This window comes from Acartia tonsa, chromosome 10 (genome assembly GCF_053477335.1).
Source record: "Acartia tonsa isolate MP-2025a chromosome 10, ASM5347733v1, whole genome shotgun sequence".
In the NCBI taxonomy this organism is placed as follows: Eukaryota; Metazoa; Arthropoda; class Copepoda; order Calanoida; family Acartiidae; genus Acartia; species Acartia tonsa.
In genome coordinates, this window is record NC_137269.1 from 32,918,341 (window position 1) to 32,932,243 (window position 13,903).

A 13,903-nucleotide genomic window follows, 5' to 3' on the forward strand; every position below is an offset into this window, starting at 1 on the left:
ACTGATTAAATGAATTGTAGAAATACATATCATCTTTCAAAATAATGCAGTTAGAAATAAAATAAAAACAAATACCTTTTTAAATCAAAATCAGTTTTTATCCAGCAGAAGTAAATTTTTAAAACTTGATTATAGGTGTGCCCCGTGTGGACCGAATGGACTGAGTGGACAGAGTGTACAGCAACCTGCGGCGGGGGAGAACAAACTAGGGTTAGGGAGTGTGTACTACCCAAAGGGGTACAAGGATGCCCCGGGGATAATCAAGAATCAAGGAATGCCAATTATATTTTATTTTATTTTATCAAAACTAGGGTATTTGACTACAATAAAAAGAATACTTATTCAAAAGGTTGCGTAATTTTATATAAAAAAAAGTTATAGTATCTTAAAGAAATATTTCTTACTGGGCTTTAGGTAGATCGTCTATGCCCAAAATAACACACTGATTAATATGAGCCCCCGCCTTTCACAACAGATTTTTTATGGTGCTAAAAAAACTGAACAAGGATTATTGATATAGTTATTAATAAGTTTATGGATAATTCAAGGTTTCCTTTTTCACTTTCATAAAAAAAAACATGGCTTATTATTTGAAGGAAATGCAATGAAAATGTGTGTCCTGTTTGGACTGAGTGGACAGAATGGACAGAGTGTAGTGCCTCTTGTGGTGGAGGATCCAGGTATAGTACACAAAGTTTAATACAGACAGATTAACAGACACTATAATGCTTCAACACATTTACGTCCTACTTTTTAGAAAGACTGAAAATGTAATTTCTAATACTTTTAGCCAAAATAATTTTGTTTAAATGTGTGAAGAAAAAATGTTCACGAAGGCAAAATTTTAGAAAAAGAGTCCTATAGATAGACTAACTTTTTAAAGGCTATTGCTTTAAGGGTCCTCAGAAACTTACAGAAGACGAGAAAGTATTAAAACAATATAATTAGAGAAAAAATTCAAAATTTTGAAAGGCGTATACATAATTGTCATATAGTGCATTAAATCATACAGTCAATTTTTAATCTTCAGGTACAAAGTACGAGAATGTGTCTTTCCTGAAACTCGCGACGCCAACGGCCTGCCAGTCTGCCAAGGCCCTGACAAACTAACAGAGGCCTGCAACGAAAATGCTTGCCCTGTCCTAACAGAATGGGGAGAATGGTCTGCTTGCAGCGTGTCATGTGGCGGGGGAAATAGATTCAAGCGCAGAGAATGTGTTTATCCCTCTAAATCTGGTGAAACAGTCCCCGACAATGATTGCAAAGCAAGTCTTGAAATTCAGGAATCCTGTAATGACAATCCTTGTCCCGAATATGGCGAATGGTCGGACTGGACCCAGTGTACCAAATCCTGTGGCGGGGGAACCCGTAGAAAGGTCAGGGAATGCCAACTTCCGGAGGCCAGAGGAGGCGTTGAAGGCTGCGTTGGGGAATCAGAGGTTATAGAAACCTGCAATTCACAGGTGTGTCCTATTTGGACGGAATGGACTGAGTGGACCACGTGTAGTGCCACATGTGGTGGCGGGAAACAGAAAAGAAGCAGGGAATGTGTGCTGCCAGAATCTAGAGCCTTCCAATGTACAGGTATGATAATTGAAAATTCAGTATTCTAAAGTATTATGAAGGGTTTTTTTTCTTCTTAAAGTTAGAAGAGTTAATTATAATTAGAAGAGAAAACAACTTAATGGTTTATGTACTTCTTCAACCAAAAATGTTATGCTTTACATATACATAGTTTTGATATGTAATTACTTTATACAATATGGTAAAATGGTCAATACTGATAAAATGTTAGTAATATTTCTTACAAAGGAGAACATTACCTGGGTATAAAAAAAAAATTAAAACTTATCAGGGGACCAATATGAAGCATCCCCAAAATAGAGATACGAATCGGTTCAATGTCTAATCAGTACAATCGGACAGACAAAAAAATCTACTACTTCATATAGATAGAAATGCATTTCAACATACAAAAAAATATTATAATAACACACATATTCACATAATTTTATGCATGGTTTGGTACTTTCATAACCTGGATTGGCCGTTGCAAAAGCTGAAAGTATCATATAAAAGGTAGGACAATACTAAACTTAAAATATGTACTTATTAAGGAGAAAGTGAGGAAGAACGTGAGTGTAACCAGAACCAGTGTCCAGATTGGACTCCCTGGTCAGAGTGGAGTACCTGCACCAAAACTTGTGGCGGAGGAAAGAGGACAAAGCTGAGAGAGTGTGTCCTGCTCTCCAGGTAGAAATAATTTCATAGCAAGATAATTTCTTTTAAGACATGTGGTTTCCATCAAAGTGCTTGTTCGAGCTCAGAAACCCCCCTCTCCATACCTTTTATTTCCATAAATTGAAATTAAGGAGGGGATAGTTTTCTTTATTTGTGTATTACTTTATCTCTTAGGTTAGGTATTATTGAGTAAAGGGTAGCACTGTAGGGTTAGGGCACTTATAAAAAAATTTAATTTATCTTTAAAATGAATGGGTGTGTTTCATTTCTTGATTCACACATTTGAGGGAAAGCAACAGGAAAAGTCTACTAGACAAACAACCTTTGAAAAAAAACCTATTTGAATTCTATCCCTTAACCTATCCCCTCCCCTCCTTCTGGATGAACGAACTTACTATAAATGGACTGTATGTTAGCAACCTAAATTGTCTATAATCTTTTCCCTGTCAAAATATCAAAGTATATTTTACATCCATTCTTCCAATTGTGTTATTTCCAGAGGACTACAGTGTACTGGAGAAAGCGAGGTGACCGAAGATTGTAACACAAATGTTTGTCCTGTGTGGACAGATTGGTCAGAGTGGACACCCTGTACTAAATCTTGTGGCGGAGGGTCCAGGAGCAAGGTCAGGGAATGTGTCATTCCAAAATCTTTAGGTAAATTTTGTTTTTATGATGTTAGATAAGCTGATTAATTTAGGAAATATAAATGGATGTTACACCAGATTAACATGTACCCTAATGAAGTATTGCTTGTGTGGTATTCGGCAACCGTGAGCCATGCCTATGGCAACCCTGACCTGGGTTCGAGGAAGGGCCGAGGGCCCTCCCCCGAGTCCTGGGGAAGGGGTCTGCCGACCCCCTCCCTATGCCTAAAATTAATGATAGATTCTGACAGCCTTATTATGGTTAAGCTGTATTGTTAATTCCCCCCACCCTTTCCAGGGATGGGGGATCATTATTGCCCAAACTGACTATTGTATATGTATTATATTGATTCTGTTTATGATTACTTATTCCTATCTGTGTATTTATTGTTTGTTGTATATAACTTTAGTAAACCTTAGACCCTGAATAAAGGAACAACTGAATAGACTCTGTTTATTATTTAGTGATTGCTAGAGAAGCGTAGCTTCTCTATAGTATAGGTGTCCACGTCTGTTCGCACTGCCGTAGTCATTTGAACTCTGGTGTCTGCCATTTATCCTAGGCGGATACCACAACTTTTGGTGACAGCTGTGTGAGATTACGGCAAACCACAAGTGTAGAGCAGACGCGCAGCTGAGGCTAAGGTACTCCCAGCAGTGAAACTGGCAAAACTGACACAAGCAACCTGAATTACCCACCCTGGATAGCAAGGTCTAACTCTGTACCCGGCAGTCGTGGAAGCGAAACCTAGCGAAAGACCACTAAGTGTGGTGGAACCCGAGCTGCGAAGAGTAGCGAAATCGGACGAGAGACTGCGGAGAGCAGCGAAACTTGACTGAGAACCGCGAGAAGCGCCGACATCTAACGGAGAATTGAACGCTCAAGGGCTGAAACAGGCCTGCGGACGGGCTGAAACAGGCCAAATAAGTGCAAACGGCTGAAAATAGGCCAACATTTACTGCAAGAGATAGCAGGATCCGAACCAGCGGCGCTGCAGGAAGGGACATTCCCTGCCGCCACCAGCCGGATTCGGATACACGGCGCTGCAGGACGGGACATTCCCTGCCGCCGACAGGCTGAAACAAGCCAAATAGCTGCAAGCTGCGAGCGAAAATACGAGTGTAGTGTACCAAGCAGAAGAAAAACTACGTTAACTCCAAGTATCCTGAGAGGCTACAGCGCAGCCACCCATCTAGAAAACAGATATTATATCACAGTTTAGGGATTACCACCCTAGTGTGAAAGCTGAACAATAGATTTATGAGCAAGGCTTGGTAAACAAATTTGTTGTGTATTGTGATAAAGCTAAAAATAGAACAGGCTTGGTAAGCAAATTTGTTGTGTATTGTGATAAAGCCAAAAATAGAACCTAGATGTAATATAACAATGCATTGATAAACAATCTAACCCCCAAGCCTTCAGCACAACAGATACACCCCTTATCCCAACGGAAGGGGAGGGGCCCACCATCAATTGAAACAAATACAATTGAGGTGACATAACAATAAGCTCAGGATTAAGGAAAAGGCACAATCACCTCACCACCCAGTTACTTCAAACCTACAGCACCCCCCTCCCCATAAGGGGAAACGGACGGTTTTACCCCGTCCCCTCACGCGCTCCCCCTCCTACCCACACTTGAATAAGTCCGCCCACGGTGTGGAGATAGCGACCGGGAGAACAGAGCGCCATTTACGGGTCACGCAGCAGAGCTCGGGACGCATAAAAAATTCAACGGACGAATAAGACAAAGCGGACCAATGAGAGAGCGGATTGAGGGATAGGTGCGCGTTTTACCTGTGTGCGCAAATCTGACGGCGCGTAGGCGCATTGCAAGGAAAGGATATTTCACGCACACACACACACACAGGAGCGGAGCCACTCCATAGCATCCAAGAGATATTTTTAGAAAAAAAGACTTGCAAGCTCCTCCCTCCTATCTATAGTGTGATAAGGAAAACCAAATCAGTTCCTGACAGCAGTTCAGACCCTCAACAACTATCTACACCTACCAGCCTACTCTACAACTCAGAAACTAGTGACAAGTACTCTAGGTACACCTAATTTAAATCTTTGTAGTTAAACTACCAACCTAGTGATAAACAGTGTTGGCTGCTAGGTTAGAAAGCCTCAAGTGTAAACCACTTATAGTATTGACTTAAAACTTCGTGTCCCGCCGCTGACCCTCTGACCCGATGGAGCAGCCACAAGCGCAAGGAGGCGACCAGCTCCAAGGATGGCTCCAGGATGATCCCCAGCCGGCTCCAGCCGAGTACCGCAAGCTGATGCTGAGTAACCTGCCGGAGTATCGAGGACCGCCCAAGCAATCCTGGAATTCCCACATCCGGAGACTCGAAATGTCATGGGCGGCTTACCGTGTGCCCCCCCATGACACACTAAATCGCCGCAACGCCCTTTTACTATCCCTGGCGGGGCAAGCGGCGGAGATGGCCTCTCATCTGTTTGGCGAGGCAGGCCAAGCCTTGCCTTACGAACAAGTCAAGGCCGAGTGTGAAATGTTATTTCGTCCAGCCTATGAATCTCAGACCCTGAAGCAAGCCTTCAGAGATTATAGGCAACACTCGACAGAACCTATACAAGCATACATATCCACAAAGTGTGCATTGTATAGGGAGGCCTATAGCCACGAGGACCTTGAATTATTGATAGACGAATTAAATCATGGCATTCGTAACGCTAATGTGAAACGTGAAATGATGGGTCATGAGATCGCCTCGGTACCTGAGTACATGAGGCGAGCCATGTTTACCGTCACCATGATCACCAAGCAGCTGAAGGAGGGTGTGTGCCTAGTGGACGCCACCGACGGGCTCATGGGATCAGCCAGCGTCCAGTTGCCCCAATATGATGAGTCGGAGCCAATGGAGATTGGCGCCTTGGCTCCGGGTCTCCACCAGATGGGGAAGGTCGCCCCAGATGACAAGATTCCAGGCCACTGCTATTGCTGCCATGGGAAAGGCCACTGAATCCGAGATTGTCCTACGCCTATGGAGGTCAGCCTAGAAGAGAGACGCACCCAGCCACGCCGTGACCATCCTGCCAAATGTGACCGTTGCCACTACGCAGGCCATACGGCGGCCGAGTGCAAGGCTGACTGGGACCAGGTAGCCAGCCGGAGACGCGTCGCTGACAAGGGCGCCCCCTCAGGAAAGCCCAGCAGAGTAGCCAACATGGAAGGGAGCGCGCCCCCAGCAACACTCCAGCAAGCAGCCGCCCCCAACGCAGCGGGCCGAGCCGAAGGAATGCCGCAGTTTGGAACCATCCCAGCTAGGATCAACGTGCTGGGAGGAGCGGCTCAACCCAACCGGGTTGGCCTGGGCTTCAGCCTCAACCACTTGGGACCGGAGTTCGTGCAGCCCACCAACATTGCAGAGCCAGAAGTCCTGAGGCCTCAACCCTTCAGCCTCAACATGATGGGGCCTGCCAGACCGAGCCTACCCAGCAAGAGTGGAGGGGCGCTACCCAGCGCCACTGAGACGGTGTACGGGGAGGCCCTGGCGGCCGCTGAGCGAGAGAGGCAAGAGGCGCTAGCCAGTGCATCGGAGTCGATGTATGGGGCGCCATCCGGCGCCGCCACCTGGGAAGGACGAGAGGTGCGCCCCCGCACCCCCAAGCTGATGTTTGGGGCGGCAACCGCCGCCGCCACCTGCGATGACTGGGGGGTGCTATCCAGCGCCCCCACCCTGGTGCCTTGGGCGACAACCGTCGCCGCCACCGAGATACCTGGATCCTGGAACGAGCCAGCAGCCCTAGAGGAAGGGGTGACATCCGTCACCCCCAGTCAGCCAGCGCCACCAGCCAGCAGGGAGGGTCCAGCTATCCAGCAGCCAGCGCCACCAGCCCGCAGGGAGAGCCCAACCATACACCATCCAGCGCCCCCTGCCAGCCGAGGGAACCCAGCTGCCCACCATTCCCAACTGAGCCAGGATAAGTTAAATTTGACAAATGTATTGTATCCAAAGTATTGTAACCCTCCAGCCTTGCCTGTGCCTCCCGCACAAGAGGCTGGGGAGATTGAAATTTGGGGTTATAAGGACTTGCCTGTGCCACATGCACCTGAGTTCCTAGGGCAGGGGAGGGATGTAATACAGGGCGAGCCTGTGCCACACGCACTCCAGCCCCATGCCACTGGGCATGCCATGGACAAGGGAAGGGACCCCTTGGGGCTAGGGGAGCCGACACCCAGGCAGGCGCCAGTCGCCTGTCAGTCTGTCATTGGGGAGGGTATTGGGATGCCCCGGGCACCCAAAGATAACGCTCAATGGAAATTTATATCTAGCCAGGAGCAGCCTAGCAGTGTCCAGCCCCAAGAAGCAGCCGTGGCCCGAGCCGAGGATCCCCAGATGCGTGCGCGAGGTCGATGGCTGTCTGGTAGATTCTCACACTGGTGGATGGTTCTGTGGGGACTACTGCTCGCAGCCGTGTGGCCTACAACTAGCTACGTCCTGGTAGGGTGGGACTGTGCCAACCCCACCCATGTCACAGCCTACAACAAGGAGAAGATGTGTAGCACGGAGCCGCTACACCAGGAGGTGCCCTTGGGCCATGAGGTAAATGTCCTGCAGCAAGTCAAGATTAGGGAAACAACGGGATATAGCTGTCAACTCACCGTGTCCCAGTGGACATTTAGGTGTGGAGTATGGGGCCACCTCAAGGTGACCTCGGTCCCCACCCTCATGCGGCCAACCAAGATTGATCCAGAAACGTGCCGAGACCTGGCCAGGAACCGAGTCTACACTCTGCCAGGCAAGACCCAGCCACTGACGTTTCAGCTGAACCATCCCCTGTTCTTCACCCTCGATATGGTGGGCGCCTTGGTCAACAGCCCCGAGGGGGTGGGTTGTGAAGGGGAGGACGTCCATTTCGAGGGCCAGCTGTACCGCAATGAATTAGTGCTCCAGGAGCGACGGCTGCTGGTCAAGGAAGAGACCTATGTAGTCGAGAATGGACGGGTGGAGTCCCAGTCTGACCACCTGACCCTAGAGTGTCCCCATTCTGAGCTGTCCTGCATCACTGGGGAGGCCACCTATGTGTGGGACCACCTGGGGAGAGATTGCCCCTTGAGGCTGATCCGCAGCCTCCAGCCTAGCCTGGTGATGGATGCGTTTCTGGTTGACCATCAAGCCCAATTCTTCATCAACATGACTACCCCCACCTCAATAGTGAACTGCGACTTTGAGGCCCATGCCACCAACCACCCAGCATTGTTCGTGGCAGCCAACCCGGCCGCGGCAGCGCTGCCCAGAGTATCGGCCAGGGACGTGGATGTCCCCCTGCAGGCCCAGATACATGCAGGTTACATCGGATTTACCCTGGAAACTCGAATGAGAAGCACCGCAGCAGAAGAAGTAGCGGCCAATTGCTGGAAGCTCCAGCAACTAGACCCGGCCCATCCGGTGCGTGTCCAGGGGAGCACGTTCTCTGTGCTGAGGGGAGATGTATTGCTCCAGCTTACCTGCCAACGCAATAAATATGTTGTCAGGGAGAGCAATGAATGTTGGGACAAGGTGCCGGTGGAGCCCACAGGATTTGTAGATGCCGTGACAAAGGTGTATAGCGTCCACGCCACCAAAATTCCCTGCTCCTCCACCTACCCCCTAACTGTACACGCTGAGGAAGGCTGGATAGAGCTAACCCCCGCACCTAAGAAGAGGCCACCCCCGCTGGATACACCCAAGCAGCTGCTGACAGAGCCCTTGGATGACTTTAGTTCGGGAGGCTTGTATTCGCAGGCTAAGCTGAACGACTGGCAGCAGCTGCTAGCGTTCCCAGCGTATAAGGCCGCCATGCTGACCGGCCTGTCGTATGGCTCATGCGTTCAGCAAGGTAGCTGTTCAGCCACCGGAGACCATGGGATCGTGTCCTACGATATTGACCGACTGGCGGAGGAAGGAGAAGCAACCCTGGATGTCTGGGCTGGGTTCAGACAGGCTATTCACGAGTGGGGAGATGGCGCAGCCATACTGTGTTTGCTGTTGTTGATCCTCAAGCTGCTGGGAGACTTAACCATCATTTCCCTGGCAGCCGCACAAGGAGGTGTACGGGCCGCCATGAACGCGATGTCACAAGTGTTCCTGTACCACCCAACCTTGTATCGGAATGCCTTGGCCAGAGCCAGGCTCACCCATGCCAAGTCCCGGGACTTTTCAGTAGACTGGGATGCCATTCCTATCGGCCAGGAAGCAGCCGAGGAAATGGTATCCATGCAATCAGCCGATAGTGGGAATGACCGCCCAGGCAGGCCTGGGCCACACTCTGGAAAGCCCCGCGGCCCCTCGGGAGGCCAGGCTGTCGCTCAGACGGTCAACCTGGTAGCCAGTGCCCCAGCCGCTGCCAACAACAACCAGAATGCCCCGCTACTGACCGGCCCCGCAGCGGCTGTGCCCCACGCCAACCTGACACCTGCTGGCGCCAAGCTACGTGTCCAACTAAAGCCAGCCTCTACCTTCTATCCCACGTTGGGAGCCCATCAGCCCTGAAAATCACCACTAGGATTCCATTGAATCATTATCGCTTGTATATAAATTAGCCCTAAGGAGTGGGCCGAAGGCCTCAACCACTGTCGGAAGTCTGGCAGGGAAACCTCCTCCCAGCCTTCCGAGGGGAGAGTTGTGGTATTCGGCAACCGTGAGCCATGCCTATGGCAACCCTGACCTGGGTTCGGGGAAGGGCCGAGGGCCCTCCCCCGAGTCCTGGGGAAGGGGTCTGCCGACCCCCTCCCTATGCCTAAAATTAATGATAGATTCTGACAGCCTTATTATGGTTAAGCTGTATTGTTAATTCCCCCCACCCTTTCCAGGGATGGGGGATCATTATTGCCCAAACTGACTATTGTATATGTATTATATTGATTCTGTTTATGATTACTTATTCCTATCTGTGTATTTATTGTTTGTTGTATATAACTTTAGTAAACCTTAGACCCTGAATAAAGGAACAACTGAATAGACTCTGTTTATTATTTAGTGATTGCTAGAGAAGCGTAGCTTCTCTATAGTATAGGTGTCCACGTCTGTTCGCACTGCCGTAGTCATTTGAACTCTGGTGTCTGCCATTTATCCTAGGCGGATACCACACTTGTAACGGGCACAAATAAAGATCACCCCCCCCCCCCCCTTTACACAATAGCCTCCCCTCTTACTGGATAAACAAACTGGCCGATAAAAAAAAAACAGGGAAATAGCTACCTAAATTGCATACAACTTTTTCAAAGTCATAAAATCCATGTTTATTATAAATTGAAATACAGTAGTTGAGTAAACTTATCCCAATTTAGGGGCTATGCCACCGCAAGGGTTTGATTCCCTAAGAAGTTTAGTCGTAGGTTTTGGTTACAATTTTAATAGAAAAGTTAAATAGATATTTTTATTGTCATATTTTCAAACATTTTTTAAAAAAATGTTTTGCTACTCATGGACAAAATGTTCTTTTATATTCATGATTCTTTGATAAATTTGTTATATAAAATAACATGAGATAAGTTTCAGCAATCCTAAAATTATTTTAGGTGGATGTGAGGGTGAGGATATGGTACTGGAAGAGTGCAACCAGCAGACCTGTCCAACCTGGACCCAATGGTCCCAGTGGACCGAGTGTTCAGCTACTTGTGGAGGTGGCCAGAGACGCAGGCGCAGGGAGTGTGTACAAAGAGATGGAACAGGTATTAGTATTTTAGACAGTTTTCCGCGGATAGTAAAATATGTGGCATAAGTCCCGATGCAATATAACACACAAATTAATTGTTTGATTTTTTTTATGGTATTCTTTGTTATAAATTATCCATTAAAGGATGCTATACATTATTTGAAAGGAAGGGGATGGGATGGGGTTGAATTGAAATGGTGGATATCATAATATTTTGTTAGATGAATTAACCATTTTATTAGAGTAGGCGAAAATATGGTGCAACATCCATATAAATATATATCGATATTTATATTTATTGTAGACTGTGGGGAAGGCGACATAGAAGAAGTTGAAGATTGTAATACTCAAGGATGTCCAGGTATATAGATAGTTAGACATACAGACAGACAAAAAATCAGACATACAGACAGGCAAATAAACAGATAGATAGATGGACAAGCATGTCTATATTATTTTGATGAATAAACATTTAGAAATATAGACAGACAGACTGACAATAAGACAGACATACATACAAACAAACAAACAGACAGACAGACATACAGACATATAGGCAGACAAATAGATATATAGATTAACAGACAAACCTATATAAAATAAGATAAATAGATAAAGAGACAGACAGATGCACTTGCATATAGTTACATAGACATAAATATAAAATATAGATGGATTAACTGATAGATAGATAATTAGATAGTTAAGAATTTATGGTTTTGATAGAAAGAAACAGCAAATCAAAAGTAGACACCTTTTAGTAAAAAAAATAGATTCAAGCAAGAAATCAAACAAAATGTTTATTTAGATTTTTATATTGATTATTATTAAATTTAGGTTGGAGTGAGTGGACTCCTTGGACTAACTGTAGTGAGCCCTGCGGGGGCGGGTTTAGGGAGAGAGAAAGGGAATGTCTTATCGAAGGAGTCAGGTATACCCCTTTACTCGATGTTAGTGGGGAGAGAGAGGTGCCCCCACCCCCATTTTCAATTTTAGTGTAAAAGAAAAGGGGAGGGGGGGGGGAGTTTTATGAAGGAGCAGATCGTTGGAGAGTTGTAACCTCCCAAAAAAAAAAGTTATTAACTTTCCCAAGACCTATGAAAAGGTATATTGTAAAGGAAAACCATATCGGTTCAACGCCTAGTGAGATCCTTCGGTACAACAAGACACATAGACAGACATATTGTTACTTTTATATAAGTCTATTAAAATAACTAGTATGTCTAAATGTGTACCATAAGATCTCGCATGACAAACTAAAATTACTTTCATCAAACCTTTGTTTTCCTTTTAGATGTATCTGTGAAGAAGAAAAATTATGTGCAGGAAATTTTAAGGTATATATTTTTATCCTTCCTTTTATGACCAAACCAAATTTATTTTTGATTATGTTTAGCTTGGTATTTTCTGAACAAATTAAATTATTATGTTACGCCTTCTTTTAATTTATAAAGAGAGAGAGATAGAGAGAAGAAGGAGTTGCTTAGGTTATTTTCAATTCTAATTCATTCAGGAGGGAGAAACCTGCAATGTAGAGGCGTGCCCAGAGTGGACAAAATGGGGGGAATGGTCGTCCTGTTCTGTAACTTGTGGAGAAGGAACTCAAACTAGAAAAAGGTGAACAAATTCCTATAAAAATTGAAAATTCTAGAACTCCCGGCCTATGACCTAGCATCTAGGGACTTTTCTATTCGAAGAGATGGATAGGCAGAAAAATAGCCTTAAACCTTTATTTATTTCTTAAAAAACAGACAAAAAAAAACATTACTTTATATTATAGTATTTACAAATTCTAATAAGTACATTTATTGTGTAGGGTGTGCACAGGAAAAGGAGAGTGTGAAGGGGAATCAACAGAAACTAAAGAATGCAAGGACAGAAGCTGTGTGGCCTGGAGTCAGTGGACACCCTGGTCATCATGTTCAGTTACCTGTGGACAGGGCAGGTAGGGCTACATAATACCTGGAGTGAGTGAACACCCTGGTCATCATGTTCAGTTACTTGTGGAAAGGGCAGGTAGGGCTACGTAATACCTGGAGTGAGTGGACACCCTGGTCACAGTGTTCATTTACCTGTGGACAGGGCAGGTAGGGCTACATAATACCTGGTGTGAGTGGACACCCTGGTCATCATGTTCAGTTACCTGTGGACAGGGCAGGTAGGGCTACATAATACCTGGAGTGAGTGGACACCCTGGCCATCATGTTCAGTTACCTGTGGACAGGGCAGGTAGGGCTACATAATACCTGGAGTGAGTAGACAACCTGGTCATCCTGTTCAGTTACCTGTGGACAGGGCAGGTAGGGCTACATAATACCTGGAGTGAGTGGACACCCTGGTCATCATCTTCAGTTACCTGTGGACAGGGCAGGTAGGGCTACATAATACCTGGAGTGAGTAGACTACCTGGTCATCCTGTTCAGTTACCTGTGGACAGGGCAGGTAGGGCTACATAATACCTGGAGTGAGTGGACACCATGGTCATCGTGTTCAGTTACCTGTGGACAGGACAGGTAGGGCTATATAATACCTGGAATGAGTGGACACCATGGTCATCATGTTCAGTTACATGTGGATAGGGCAGGTAGTGCTACATATCATTTGCATGTAAACAATCTAGGGAAGCATATTGGGCTGTAAATTAGTATTGTATCCAAAGTTATATAGACTCGGTTTCTCATTCGTTGGCTTTAAAACTTAGTTGACTTTTTGAGATCTTGATAAATTAGTACAGACAGGCAGTGTACAAACTTTGCTAATAATTTGAATAATTATACAGAATTAGAATATTTGAAATGTGACAAAGTTCTTTCTTTGCTTTTCATTAAGCAAGTTTCACTAGCGATTGCTAACATCTAGGGGCTCTATATCAAAGGGGTAGAGTTGGGCAGGAAATTGCATAAAATATAAATCTCCCCTGAAAAAGATAACTCTATTGGTTTAGCGTTTGTCGAAATCTTAAGCTACAGACAAACAAACCTTACTACTTCATATTATACTAGCGGATGCGCCCCTAGCCACTAGTGGATTCTGTCTTTAAAGGGGTAAGGAGACTTAAATTCAAAAATAAAAGAGCCTCAAACCATCCCAGGACCTATATGAAGTTTTAGTGTAAAAGAGGACCATATCGGTTTAGCGGTTAGCGAGATCCTTTGGTACAAACAAACAGACAGACAAATACGCATCCTGTTACTTCATTAAAAGGATTACATATTTTATCTGTATATTGTAGGAGAGAAAGAAGGCGTCAATGTGGAACAACAATAAGATACCTGACCGAGTGTCCTGGGGATGATGTAGAGTTTGAAGATTGTCAACAAGGTAATTGTGATAATTCAATTTAATGTTT

At 45.7% G+C, this 13,903-nt stretch overlaps 1 protein-coding gene across 1 annotated transcript in view; it reads left to right on the plus strand.

Annotated features, from left to right (window-relative positions):
• Nucleotides 1–13,903, plus strand: part of LOC145330768 (SCO-spondin-like) — a 47,394-nt gene that overhangs the window by 25,616 nt on the left and 7,875 nt on the right. The window contains exons 23-34 of the mRNA XM_080175433.1: nt 136–374; nt 597–680; nt 1,031–1,584; nt 2,118–2,253; nt 2,741–2,898; nt 10,418–10,570; nt 10,859–10,915; nt 11,392–11,485; nt 11,849–11,891; nt 12,068–12,171; nt 12,371–12,499; nt 13,787–13,875. Of these exons, the coding sequence (XP_080031559.1) occupies nt 136–374; nt 597–680; nt 1,031–1,584; nt 2,118–2,253; nt 2,741–2,898; nt 10,418–10,570; nt 10,859–10,915; nt 11,392–11,485; nt 11,849–11,891; nt 12,068–12,171; nt 12,371–12,499; nt 13,787–13,875 (1,840 nt within the window). The remainder of the gene's footprint in view (nt 1–135; nt 375–596; nt 681–1,030; nt 1,585–2,117; nt 2,254–2,740; nt 2,899–10,417; nt 10,571–10,858; nt 10,916–11,391; nt 11,486–11,848; nt 11,892–12,067; nt 12,172–12,370; nt 12,500–13,786; nt 13,876–13,903) is intronic.